This window comes from Oncorhynchus gorbuscha, linkage group LG16 (genome assembly GCF_021184085.1).
Source record: "Oncorhynchus gorbuscha isolate QuinsamMale2020 ecotype Even-year linkage group LG16, OgorEven_v1.0, whole genome shotgun sequence".
In the NCBI taxonomy this organism is placed as follows: domain Eukaryota; kingdom Metazoa; phylum Chordata; class Actinopteri; order Salmoniformes; family Salmonidae; genus Oncorhynchus; species Oncorhynchus gorbuscha.
In genome coordinates this window covers 43,593,093-43,608,006 of record NC_060188.1, presented here as the reverse complement: position 1 = coordinate 43,608,006, position 14,914 = coordinate 43,593,093, and the positions used below count along the sequence as shown (strand labels likewise).

The following is a 14,914-nucleotide window of genomic DNA, read 5'->3' as shown; positions in this document are numbered from 1 at the left end:
ACCCCCCTTTTCCCGCATGCCTCAAATCACCAACTTCTGAATGGCGGCACGGCATAGCAAAACTGGCAGTGCCACTCCATCCGTAGTGGTAATGGGAGTAGAAGTGGTAGTATTGTGTACTCATGCCTGCTCTTGCTACACAGAGAGGAGAGCAGACGGGCCAAAACAACGCCGGGTCCTTCCCACGACACAGAGTCCCTCCATGGAGTCACCACACAGGGCTGTGGCCCTTAGCTCTGCTGCCCCGGTGGTGTGTGTGGCACAGAGCCGCCCACTCTCCAGACCCTCACACACACACACACCTCTGACTCACTCACTGGGGAGGGCTGTGTGATGACTGCGCTGCATGGATGGAGAGGCCGCAGGCTAAAAAGGCTGCATCCCAAAACTGTCTGCCAGTGCCAAAGGGGGCTGCCCGGTCATTTCCGTGTGTGTGTGTGTGTGTGTGTGTGTGTGTGTGTGTGTGTGTGGTCTTTCAGAGTGCTGAGAGTTGACTGCCAAGCCCATTAGATGGCTAATTCTGACACAGACCCTCTGAAATGGATACAGTTACTGCCCGCCTGTCCTGCCTGCCCAGTCTGCCCAGTCTGCCTGCCTGCCCAGTCTGCCTGCCCTGCCCAGTCTGCCTGCCCTGCCCAGTCTGCCTGCCCTGCCTGCCTATCAACAAGCCACTTTCAGGTCCCAGGATAGAGGGAGAGGATGCCTTGGCATTTACAGCACTAACAGTCAGGCAGCTGATAGGTCATTAATAACAGGCACCAATCTGCAATTACCACACATACACACGCACAGAATGACCAAGCATTTGTTCAGAATCCAGTAGGTCAGGCTGTTTGATGAAGAATCCCTGCATTTAAATTGCTTCATAAACATCTCTCTGGGGCTGACTGTTTCTGAGGCTGGTTTGTGACAGCCAGTGTGTGTGTGTGTGTGTGTATGAAGGGGAGATGCAGCAGTGTCATTAGGCTGGTTTAAACAAGATGCCAATGTGTAAAAAGAGCCACTGGCAAAACTGCCAGAGAGCCAGGCAACCAAGCTCCACTCTCCCTCGTTCTTATTTTATTGACAGTCCTTTTCCTCCTCTCTCCCTCTATGGAAAAAGCAGAGGGGAGGGGAGAGGAGGGTGTATGCAACACGAGTGTTGGGTGCATTGTGCAGTGTTAATGCTGTGTGTACAAAACAAGGCAGCAACAAGGCAGGCGAAGAGGGAGCAGTGCATCACTGCAGTACCCCTGGGAGACAGATCCCCCGCCCGCCTCTGCCTCCCCGGAACGCAACGAAACGGCAAGTCGGCTATTTTTGGAGAAGGAGAGGGGTGTAGTGAGGACAGATGGGGAGTTCTAGCAGAGAGAAAGCGAGTGTGAGAGAGGGATGGCAGAGGTTGAGAGAGAGAGAGAGAGAGAGCGTGTGCATGTCAGAGGAGAGGAAGAGAGCCGTGTGTTCGTAGTAGTTGTGGCGTAAACCACCCTGTAGCCCAGCAGGGGTTGTGATGCTGTGCGAGCCTCTGAATGAGGCAGCTATGGCTCTGAATGACATGATCATAGGCACAGCTGTGCGGAGTCATGGAGTCTTTACCCCAGCTAGAACACACAGAGAGAAAGGCAACAAACTAAAAAAATAACACACAAAAGCATATAGTCACACATACAGTGCTCAAGGTGCGCACACGAATATGAATTAAAGATCAATTCTAGATCATATCTAAAAACCCTCATCTCTCCACACACCAACAAAAACCTAGGAGGAAAAAAAGCCTAAGGGAGAGGGGGATGAGGGTCTCATTCAGAGAGCATCCAGCACACCTGTCGTATGGGGGGGGAACACACACACACAAAATAAGAAGTCTTAGAACAAGAAAATGCACTAACTATTACTGGTACACACGGCAGAAGAGGAACCGAGACGGTACAAGAGCTCCCTGCCAGCATATTCATTTGAATTTGTTTTTGCGCGATCCAGTGCCTTCAGAAAGTATTCAGACCCCTGAACTTTTACCACATTGTTACGTTACATCTCATAACATTTCTTAAATCATTTTTTTCACCCCCCACCTCCATCGATCTACAAACAATACCCCATAAAGACAAAGCAAAAACTTTAGCTAATTTATAAAAATATCACATTTACATAAGTATTCAGACCCTTTACTCAGTACTTTGCTGAAGCATCTGTGGCAGCGATTACAGCCTCAAGTCTTCTTGGGTATGACGCTACAAGCTTGGCACACCTGTATTTGTGGAGTTTCTCCCCTTCTTCTCTGCAGATCCTCTCAAATTCTGTCAGGTTGGATGGAGAGCGTTGCTGCACAGCTATTTTCTAGTCTCTCCAGAGATGTTCGATCGGGTTCAAGTCCAAGCTCTGGCTGGGCCACTCAAGGACATTCAGAGACTTGTCTCGAAGCCACTCCTGCGTTGTCTTGGCTGTGTACTTAGGGTTGTTGTCCTGTTGGAAGGTGAACGTTCACCCCCAGTTTGAGGTCTTGAGCGCTCTGGAGCAGGTTTTCATCAAGGATCCCTCTGTATTTTGCTCCGTTCATCTTTCCCTCGATCCTGACTAGTCTCCCAGGCCATGCCACTGAAACACATCCCCAAGGCATGATGCTGCCACCACCATGTTTCAACGTAGGGATGGTGCCAGGTTTCCTACAGACGTTATATTTGGCATTCAGGCCAAAGAGTTCAATCAGACCTTGTCAGAATCTTGTTTCTTATGGTCAGAGTCCTTAGGTGCCTTTTGGCAAACTCCAAGCGGGCTGTCATGTGGCTTTTACTGAGGAGTGGCTTCCGTCTGGCCACTCTACCATAAAGGCCTGATTGGTGGAGTGCTGCTGAGATGGTTGTCCTTCTGGAAGGTTGTTTTTCTGGAAGGTTCTCCCATCTCCACAGAGGAACTCTGGAGCTGAGTCAGAGTGACCATCGGGTTCTTGGTCACCTCCCGGAATAATGCCCTTCCCCCCGATTGCTCAGTTTGGCCAGGCGGCCAGCTCTAGGAAGAGTCTTGGTGGTTCCAAACTTATTCCATTTAAGAATGATGGAGGCCACTGTTCTTGGGGACATTCAACGCTGTAGAAATTTTTTGGTACCCTTCCCCAGATCTGTGCCTCGACAGAATTCTGTCTCGAAGCTCTAGAGACAATTCATTCGACCTCATGCCTTAGTTTTTGCTTGTACATGCACTGTCAACGGTGGGACCTTGTATAGACAGGTGTGCGCCTTTCCAAATCATGTCCAATCAATTGAATTTATCACAGGTGGACTTCAATCAAGTTGTAGAAACATCTTAAGGATGACCAATGGAAACAGGATGCAACAGAGCTCAATTTCGAGTCTCATAACAAAGAGTCGGAATGCTTATGTAAATAAGGCATCTGTTTTTAACACATTTGCACAAAAAAAATCAAAATACCTGTTTTCGCTTCATCATTATTTGGTAGTGTGTAGATTGCTGGGGATTTGCATTTTATCCTTTTTTAGAATAAGGCTGTAATGTAACATGTAAATGTGAAAAAAGTAAAGTGGTCTGAATTACTTTCCAAATGCCTAGATCGCAGGAATCAAGTTACTTTATTATAAATCATTTTTCCTCCCCAATCTCGTGGTATCCAAATTGGTAGTTACAGTCTTGTCTCATCGCTGCAACTCCCGTTACGGGAGAGGCGAAGGTCGAGAGCCGTGCGTCCTCCGAAACACAACCCGGCCAAGCCACACTGCTTCTTGACACAACGTCCACTTAACCCGGAAGCCAGCCGCACCAATGTGTCGGAGGAAACACAGTACACCTGGCGACCATCTAGTCAAACGGCTATCCAGACTATTTGCATTCTCCCCCCCCCCCCCCCCCACACACACACACACACACGTTCTGTGGTCATCTATGCATAGTCACTTTAATAACTCTACCTACATGTACATATACTACCTCAACTCACCAGTGCCGCAGCACATCGACTCTGTACCAGCATCCCCCTGTATATATATATATATATAGTTGTTTTTTACTGTTGCTCTTTAAAATTACCTTTCTCCTTGTCTGTATTTCTTTTTTTAACTGCACTGTTGGTTAGGGGCTCGTGAGCAAGCATTTCACTGTAAGGTCTACCAACGCCTGTTGTATTCGTCAGCGTGCATTGCGCCTGGCCCTCCACAGGAGTGTGCGATGGGACAGGAACATCCCTGCCGGCCAAACCCTCCCCTAACCCGGACTGCGCTGGGCCAAATGTGCGCCGCCCCATGGGTCTCCCGGTCGCGGCTGGCTGCGACGGAGCCTGGACTCAAACCAGGCTCTCTAGTAGTACAGCTAACACTGCGATGCAGTGCCTTAGTCCACTGCGCCACTCGGGAGGCAGAATCAAGTTGGTATTTTCATGAGCGTTTATGTCTGCTTCTTGTCATGTTGTCTTTTTGGTCTCGTCTCCTTCGGCTGCGATTGTGCACCTTCCTTTCCACACACACACACACACACACACACACACACACACACACGGTTTCAACTCATTTGTATTTGATAATCTGTCCACCGAAATCGATCATATGGACACTGAAAGACAAACATTATTTTACTGAAATAGAGAAGTTACCCTTTTTATGTCTCAACTCCTCAAACTGCGTGCAGAGCAGACACTACTAAAACAGGAGTATCAATCTGGAAAATGTCTGCTCAGTTTGTTGCGTGCAGCACTGCTCTACCGCTAGCTACATTTTAGCCAAAATACTGTTACAGTAACTAGAGGTCGGCCATTATTTACATTTACATTTAAGTCATTTAGCAGACGCTCTTATCCAGAGCGACTTATATTATGATTGTTCAACACCGATACCGATTATTATACTATTAATATAGTATTTATAGGAGTATTTCTCTCTATACCATTTGTATTTCATATAGCTTTGACTATTGGATGTTCTTGTAGGCACTATAGTATTGCCAGTGTAACAGTATGGCTTCCGTTCCCCTCCTCGCCCCAACCTGGGCTCAAACCAGGAACACATCAGCCACACGCAAAGCATCGTTACCCATCGCTCCACAAAAGCCGCGGCCCTTGCAGAGCAAGGGGAATAACTACTCCAAATCTAAAAGCGAGTGACGTTTGAAACAGTATTAGCGCACACCCAGCTAACTAGCTAGACATTCCACATTGGTTACACCAGCCATTAGGCTGATAGGCTTGAAGTAATAAACATCGCTGTGCTTGCGAAGAGCTGCTGGCAAAACACACTAAAGTGCTGTTTGAATGAATGCTTACGAGCCTGCTGCTGCTCAGTCAGACTGCTCTATCAAATGAGACTTAATTATAACATAATAACACACAGAAATACAAGCCTTTTGTCATTAAAATGTTCGAATCCGGAAACTATCATTTAGAAAACAAAATGTTTATTATTTCAGTGAAATACGGAACCGTTCTGTATTTTATCTAACGGGTGGCATCCCTAAGTCTAAATATTCTTGTTACATTGCACAACCTTCAATGTATGTCATAATTACTAAAAATTCTTGCAAATTAGTTCGCAATGAGCCAGGCAGCCCAAACGGTTGTATATACCCTGACTCTGCGTGCAATGAACACTAGAGAAATTACACAATTTCACCTGGTTAATATTTCCTGCTAAACTGGATCAGTAGTTATAACTAGTGATTATGATTGATTGTTTTTTATAATTCAAGTTTAATGCTAGCTAGCAATTTACCTTGGCTTCTACTGCATTCGCGTAACAGGCAGGCTACTCGTGGAGTGCAATGGTTAGAGCGTTGGACTAGTTAACTGTGCGGTTGCAAGATTGCAACCCCTGAGCTGACAAGGTGAAAATCTGTCGTTCTGCCCCTGAAAAAGGCAGTTAACCCACCGTTCCTAGGCAGTCATTGAAAATAAGAACGTGTTCTTAACTGACTTGCCTAGTTTAATAAAAAAAAAAATAATAATAATAAATCGGAAATCGGCGCCCCAAAATACCGATTTCCGATTGTTACGAGAACTTGAAATCGGCCCTAATTAAATCGGCCATTCCGATTAATCGGTCGACCTCTAATACTAACTAACTATCTAGGCTGTGTATTATAAAACGTGCAATAAGCATGAAACAATTATCTGGGGAATTGCCAACTAATTCTCATTCTTGATTTCAACATCTGAACAAATTGGACAGGCCAACAAGCTGTTCAAACAGTTGTAGAAAGACAGAAGGGTCTATTCATAACAGTTCAAAATATTCTCCCTTGTTAGCACATACATAAAATATCAAATATAAAAATTTGCTGGTCACTCACTAGCATGTGGGCTTGTGCTTAAAATATTGGTCATGAGACCGGTGGTTTATTGCTATTGAGACACAGCAGTGTGTACTTAGCCTCTAAATCCATGATATGTTTGTTGCTCATTTTGCTTGCTGCCTGCTCCCGAGGGTGCGTTTGGTCTGTGGCCTTTCCATGGCTACATTGTGTAGCATAGTCGTAGGCTACTCTCCCATGAGGATTCTGCTGCTGTTTCAAAATGGCACACTAATCACTATTTGGTGCACTCATTTTGACCCTAGCCAATAGGATGCCATGTTGGGACACAACCATACCCTCACTGAATGACCTCAGCAGTGACCCCAGGGGACCAGCCCAACATATGTCCTTCTGTAGCTCAGTTGGTAGAGCATGGTGCTTGTAACGCCAGGGTAGTGGGTTCGATCCCCGGGACCACCCATACGTAGAATGTATGCACACATGACTGTAAGTCGCTTTGGATAAAAGCGTCTGCTAAATGGCATATATTATTATTATTATTATATGAACAACAAAAGATATCACGGATTTCCTTTAACATCACCTTCACGGCTCTGGTCCAGCCACAGGTATTAAGACAATATTTATTGACGCTGCTGCATTATGGGGTAAAAAAATAAAGAGGTGGAAACAGGAAGGACAGGACCAAATCTCTCTCTCTCTCGACAGTGCTGACAAACAATGAAAGGGACCTGAGTGCCAAAACAAGGGAAGAGGGAGGGGAGGGCTGTTGGAGGAGGAAAAGAGGAGATTAATCCCCCTGCTCTCACCTCCCCTGCCATCAGGAGTTCATTAGCTCCAGTGAGGGATGGAGGAGTGCACATTGCCCTTCACTCACACTAACACGGGCCCGGCTACCTCCCTGTCTATCTTCCTCCTCACCCCCCCCCCCCCCCCCACACACCCCTCATTTACAACAGGGGCCCAAGCAAGCATATGTCTGCATGTCCAACCATTTAAGTTTCCTGGCTGGACACTTGTGTTACCTTGAGGTGAATAAAGAGTTAAAACCTAGGGGACCGATTGTTGTTTATCGTTTTCCTTTCTTTCCCAAATTGTGGCCTTGACCATTTGTTTCCATCAGAGAATGAACGCTGCTTTTTGGATGTGTCTCCTTGTACAAGGGTTGGTGTTGTGTCGATTATTAGCGGACAGCAGTAAATACAGACACCAAACCAAAGCTTGGTGCTTTTTAAAGACGCCTTGCTTTACAGAGGCGACTGGCTGGTGTAATCAGGCACTGCCGGCAGACATAAAAATGGACCGTTTTTCAAGCCTTTTCATGTGCCGGGAAACTAGAGATGCTGGGTAATCTACCTGGCTTTGATGAAAGGTGAAAAGGGCAGGGAGAAAAAGTCACCTGACAACCACCGACTGTATCACCATCAGCAAAGCCTCCGATTACCTTCTTGAACAGGTACACAGTTTGAGTCCCCAATGGCATCAATTTATAGCGCACTACTTTTATATATATATATATATATATATATAAAAAAGGGCCCTGGTCAAAAGTAGTGCACTATGTAGGGAATATGGTACCATTTGGGACAGAACCAGTAGTTTGACAAGTGTCATTTGTTCAGTACCACTGACTGCCACAGGAGCTGGGCTTTATAATTTCCCTTGTTCAGAAGGACACAGTGTCAAAGAAAGTATGAAAAGCTGTTATTCCAAAAAAAGCCTTTTGAAATGTGTTGCATGTAGGTTTGTTTAGCTTGTGTGTTTTGTGTTCCAGTCCTGCCTCACAGCCGAGGGGAGAAAAAAAAAGAAAAAACTACATTTTCCATTCCTCCTGCATCATACCCTGCTCCGCAATTATATTTCAATAACAATTCGTGAGTCACCGGGCCGGGTGAAAGACATTCATCTCCTGGCGTTTCCAGAGATTTCATCCGCCCTCTGCCCACTGAACAGCAGGCTCCCACTGAGACCTTGACAGGCTCAGTTAATGAGCATCCATTCCAGGCCACAGCAGGGCCATCCGCAGCAGAGAACACACACACACACACACACACACACACAGAGAGACATGAAAGCACACACAAACGTTCTTACATAAACATGATGCATGCACACGCTTACACACAAACAAGCATGCAAGTACATGGTCACACACGCACAGGCTACAACACACACACACCGCTACACATGTAAGGAGATAAACAGCCAAGGACGATGAAATGAGTTCAAGCCGACAACCATCCCTATTCACGAGAATGCCTTACCAAGAGAGAACAAAAATGTACAAAATAGGGAGCAATTTGAGGTAAAAAGGAGTTGGAGCACCACACAACAACAAAAAGGTGAACAGGTGACTGGCGTTGACGGCAGTTTGTCGTGGAAACGTCAGTCACCTGTTCGCATCGTATACAATGGATTAGCGTTTGACTAGTAACTGAAAGGTTGAAAGATCCAATCCCCGAGCTGAGAAGGTAAACATCTGTCGTTCTGCCACTGAACAAGGCAGTTAACCCACTGTTCCTAGGCCTTCATTGAAAATAAGAATGAGTTCTTAACTGACTTGCCTGGTTAAATAAGGGTTGTTTTTTTAAATGGAGCATAAATAAATCACTTTCTCTTCCTTTGCTGAAGTGCAAATGCCCACCTAGACTCTTAACCTTCCTATTCCTTTCCCCCTGCGTTGATGTCATCTCCCTCCCTTGACACATAGTAGTAACACACACACACTGCTTGGGGAGGTTACTGAGGCGAGTGTGTGTGTGTGTGTGTGTGTGTGTGTGTGTGTGTGTGTGTGTGTGTGTGTGTGTGTGTGTGTGTGTGTGTGTGTGTGTGTGTGTGTGTGTGTGTGTGTGTACAGTTGGAGAGATGTTAAAATGACATGAGCAGCAGTCAGTGACTCCATTCATGAAACCCCCGTGGAGTAGCTGCTAATACCATACTGCATATCATGTGAGGTACTTGCCCCCTTTTTTCAATCAGAGAGTGCTACTAACACACACATACGCAGATTAGGAGCCCGCCCACACACGCACCTGTAACATAGATTACTACACACTCCCCCCGAGCGACCCCCACCTCCCCCCTCCATGTAATCAACTGTGTTTTTCTAGGTAAGAGTATCTGACCGAGAGAGAGAGATGCACTTCCTGCCAAATGTATGACTATATTAGACACGTAAATTATATACACACAAAAGTATGTGGACACCCCGTATAAATCAGTGGAGTCGGCTATTTCAGCCACACCTGTTGCTTACAGGTGTATAAAAATCAAGCACACAGCCATGCAAACTCCATAGACAAACATTGGCAGTAGAATTGCCTTACTGAAGAGATCAATGACCTTCAGCGTGGCACAATCATAGGATGCCACCTTTCCCTGTTTCAGCATGACAAAGCAAGGTCCATACAGAACTGGTTTTTCAAGATCGATGTGGAGGAACTTGACTGGCCTGCACAGAGCCCTGACCCCCATCGAACACATTTGGGATGAATTAGAACGCCAACTGTGAGCCAGGCCTAATCGCCCAACATCAGTGCGACCTAACAAATGCTTGTGGCTGAATGGAAGCAATTTTCCAATATCTAGTGGAAAGCTTTCCCAGAATAGTGGAGGCTGTTATAGCCGAAATGGGGGGAGACCAACTCCATATTAAATACCCATAATTTGGAATGAGATGTTCGACGAGCAGGTGCCCACATACACTACATGACCAAAAGTATTTCCCTCAGATTACACAGACCCACAAAGAATTCGAAACACAAATCAAATTTTGATAAACTCATATCTACTACCACAGTGTGCCATCACAGCAGCAAGATGTGTGACATGTTGCCACAACAAATGAGCAACCATCGAAGAATAAACTCCATTGTAAATAGAACTTATTTATCAGTTTATTTATTTCCCCTTTTGTACTTCAACTATTTTCACATTGTTACAACACTGTACATAGCCATAATATAATATTTGAAATGTCTATTACTTTGAGACTTGTGAGTGTAATGTTTACTGTTCATTTCCGTTTTGTTTATTATCTATTTCAATTGCTTTGGCAATGTAAACATGTTTCCCCATGCAAATAAAGCCCTTTGAATGCAAATTTAATTGAGAGAGAGAGAGAGAGAGAGAGCGCTCTTATGCCCCCACACCATGACTCATCTCCTGTTTCTTAGGGTGGGGGGGTGGGGGTAGAGCTGTCACAACTGGGTCCCAACATGATTCAGACTTAATTGATTCAATGAAGGGACCAGTTCAATTACATTTGTGCAATAAGAGGAGCAGGATGGATTGTGCAGTCTTACTACTCTAAATCACTGGAGGTAATAGTTTGTAAGGAATGTTTACTTTTTTGTTTGTTTTTAAAGAGGACCATAAATTCATAAACATTTGGATGTATTCGAGGTTGTGCTGTAAAGTAAACTTCACATACATTGGCACCCCCCATAACAAACCAAAACCCCTCTTCCAATAAGAACTGAAAATATAAATGTGAGCCCCCCCACAACTGTCAAAGATTTCAGCGCGTGGCACTTACGAGAGTCTCAATGTGTAATTCAAAACACTGAAAATATCTTGACCCCAAATACATCTGATTATGAACATCAAGTTCTCGTTTCTTAAAATGGGAACGTCAAGATGCTCTGCTCTGTCCCCTCTACTCGCCATGTGCAGCACCCCCCCCCCCGATCTATGAGCACAGAGTTTCTGAAGGTAAACAATAGCCACTCCCCCTCCAGTTAGAACTGCACCGCGAGAGCCAGGGAGGGGAGAGGAGAGTTAACAAGCTTGTTCTAATTCTTAGATAGGTGCGTGCTTAGCCTTCCGAAATACACACTCCACTTCTTGGGAACGCAATTGGCATTCACGTGCGATTTCAAACCCACAAGCGAGCGACACTGGATGGCGACAGGAACTTTAGACAAATCCAGTTTTATAGCGCAATCGTTATTACCAAAAATGCTGCTCATTTGATCTTTTCAACGGGCAGATAATATCCGATCACTCGTCATTAGCCCAGCATGTGCATTTTCAGCGCCATATGTTGGCGAGACGCGGTCCCTCCTCGCGACACACACACTTGCACGACTCATGCATAAGTTGTCAATGATTGCTTCGAATTCAACAAAATAATTAATTAGCCATTTGTTTCACTGAAGCATGTTACGCAAGAGCACCTCAGGAAAATCCCGCTACCGAAATTATTTCATAACAGCGGTGAACATAGCTATGACCGCCCGCCTGTAAATAATACTCGCTGCGTAGTTGGCGTTGCTAACATTGCTTGTGAACTGGGACCAGACATTTTAATATTTTCGAAAATAAGTTGCAGTTGAACGTTCTCGTGTTAACTATTTGTGTGGCTATCACAACCATCTGACCCACATGCACTAACGTTACACATTTCACTACCAGCTCTGGAAGTGTGCTTTTTCTCCCTGTGCTAACGTTACATGCTACTACTGTACTTCTTGGGGGAAGAAACCAAAATCGAACCTACCTTTTTACCTTGATTGCAGTCAGCTTCCGATGGCGAAAACGTCCTCGACTCTGGACGATGAGAAATCACGAAATCATTTGAAGTTAACCACATGTAGTGACAGTGAATTTCACGGTGGTCAAATTCCAGTGCAACTACCCTAGCTAGTTAGCTAGTTAACGTTAGCCCACCGACTATCCACGTTGGTGACAGGACGTGCCTGCGAGGCTGTGGTGACAGCACGTCGATCAGATGCTCTCCCAAGAGAGTCCAAATAAAAAGTAGCAATTTACTAATTTAATCCATTATAAAAGTCTATCCGGCAGCATAACATTATTACACAAAACTGCGATGGCCGCCTTCGCAGTTATCAGCTAAATACAGTTAAATGTAGCTAACTGTTAGCTACCTTTAGCAGACTTTAGGAGTATCATCCGTAAATCAAAATTGTCTAACGGCTTGCAAGACAGCCTCGAGCTGCAGCCAGCAAGTCAGTTCTAATGTAAGCTAAAGCTATGCCGGGTATAGCAAGGTAAGCTAACAAATCTCATTTTCAAAGCCATGTCGCATTTGAAAATAGTCCAATGTGATATATCCCCCGGGTCCCGATTTGTCACGTGAGTGTGTTTTCAGATCCAGTAGGGGAGAAGAAAAAATATATATATGTGCTTCATTTTCATGGAATGAAATGTTGCAAGCTAGTTTCGAGACGTTCTGCCGGAAAAACCCAGTCGCCTGCCCATTCGCTTCCCCTCTTGCCCGCTCATGTTCTCCCTCTTGCGCGAGGGTTCTGCAACCTCACAACAAAAATAAGCTCCTACTTTAAACTCTTTTGGCGCCATATTAATGACGTACTTTACATTTTGCCGTTACTGAAAGCCGATTCAAATGTCTTTCCGATGGGTTCATTTCGCCAAAAAACTCAAACCTGACATGGAAATCAAATGGAATTATATTCTTCACCTATCACTCGTTTGAAAGTGAACCCCACCGTTTAGTGTAAGCGGTTTGTTAAATCGGGTAATATCTGCTCAATAATTGGGCATTTACCGAGAAAAAAAAATGGGCTATTCATATTTCCTTTCGTAATAAGAAAGACATTTAAGAAATGTGGAAATAACGTTAGGCTTACTTTCAAACGTTTTAATAGCCTATTTCAACTACTCCAAGCCATGGTGTTAGTTCACACATCAATTCCACAGCATTTACTACTTTCTATTAGGAGTGATCTGTATTTTGCCAGATCTCCACCAGTCTAGGTTGAAGATCAAAAAGGGACATTGTACAATTCCCTTGCAGAAGCGTTCGAAAATAAACACAATCATTGGACCTGGGCCGGAGCGAAATTGAATAGAAGTGAATACCATTACAGAAAGTTCGACATCAAACGCTCTGCATGGAATTATTGGATTGTCTTAACCTTAGTATATTTTACAGCTAGTCTCCGGTGAGGGTTACTGTGTATCTGGTAGTAATTGCACGCACCTTCATGTAATTGCGCGTGGCCACCCAGCCAATGATGCATGGCAGTATTTCTTTCTATATCAATGATTGTTGTTGTGTTTCTGACATGTTTGCACCCTTGGCACGCATTTCTGAAGGGAAAAAAATACAAGCGTTGTAGGCTCTTCTTTACCCATCTTACATAACCGCGGGAAGTGAGGGTGCACCCTCTGAAAAATCTGGGGGGGAAAAAACAGGTATTTTGGAAATAAATATTTTTTTCACATAAGTAGTGTCCTGGGCATTTAATTGTTCTGTATTAGTGTACCAATAACCCCCCCCCCCCAAGTGAAATGATAGACACACTAGCTTTTTCTGGCACAGATTCAATTCAAACGTGCTGTAGCAGCCCGCCCCGCACCACAGGTGGGTTAAGTCCCTTGAGGAAACACACAATGCCTCTCCATGGGTATTTGATTGTACTGACCGTTAATTTACTGTCTGCTGGACTCATCGTTTATTTAGCAGAAAATTCATCCGTGCTGCAACATATATCATGTCTGTCCCAAATGCCAGACTATTCCCGATATACATTTTAAAGGGAATATGGTGCCAAATGGGACGCAACCCTCCTCTCATTAGAAGGGCCTGTGGTTAGTGTAAATTGTGGTTCTCATTCATTCAAGGTACTGTATGTCCTTTCGGTTTGATTGTGGCATCCAATAGGCTTTTGATTAGGCCAGGCCAGGGCATCCAAATGTCAGCTACCTACATCAATGCCACTGTATCTCCTGATTGATAATATTACAACAAACTGCTTGTCGGGACTGGAGAATTGATGCCAATTCTGATAGTTCAGAGGTTATTCTAGGGCAGCCTGACAAACCTGGGAGACTGACAGACTGAAACGCCTGCAGAAAGAAAGACAGATCCTCAAATTTGTTTCATTATGGTTTAGACTCCTAGAATTATCTAGGCCATCCGTTGATTTTTTACATTACAGCCCTTTCATACTTTAAATCCCTATAGAGATCATCAGCACAGCAGTATTGTATAATGATATGGTACAGCCTTTAAAAAAAACAGTGATTTAAAAGGGTGCAATGTTTTAAACCGAGGTATGAAGATGTAATCATTGTCTCCTGAGTCAGAAGCCGATGATTGAGATCTACTATCTCCATCTGTATTCAATTCAAGTCATCATGTGTTTTCCTGTACTTCTCTCATACTTGTCCCATTTGCGAGGCAGTGACCTTCTCAGGCTGCGTCCCAAATGGCTCCCTATTCCCTTATATGCTCCACTACTTTTGACCAGGGCCCATGTGATATTGGAGTGGGGGTACTTCTTCCTTGGCTCATTCCCAGCGTGCTGCTGAAAAGGCTACCTGTTGTCTCCATGTCTCCCAATTACAGTTTTCTCTTGACCAAGCATACATTAGATGACTCATCAAAAATATGTGTTGCCAAGCCTCTTGGAACAGTGTATTATTTCAGCATCATTGTGTATTTTATGCTGAGTGAAAAGGTGTGCTATGTGGCTATAAACAGAATGGGGATCAAATGGGTTGTAAGCTGCCCATATTTAACATAATCAAGATTGCAGATATGTTTGATGGAGATTGAGATAGGAATGTGTGCACCTCATTGTATTTTAACCACTGGGATTCCCCCTTCTAATGAGTGCACACACACCTACAAGCAGAAGTGGCAGAGGAACGCTTTACGATCGGATGCTGAGCAGTTGCCATACCAGGTGGTGATGCA

The 14,914-nt window shown here is 44.7% G+C and overlaps 1 protein-coding gene across 1 annotated transcript in view; it reads right to left on the bottom strand.

The window, feature by feature from the left end:
• Positions 1-12,665, bottom strand: part of LOC123999213 (protein Jade-1-like) — a 141,399-nt gene extending 128,734 nt beyond the window's left edge. Inside the window, exon 1 of the mRNA XM_046304758.1 lies at positions 11,729-12,665. Within this exon, the coding sequence (XP_046160714.1) occupies positions 11,729-11,821 (93 nt within the window). The 5' untranslated portion in view covers positions 11,822-12,665. The remainder of the gene's footprint in view (positions 1-11,728) is intronic.
• Positions 12,666-14,914: the final 2,249 nt, after the last annotated feature.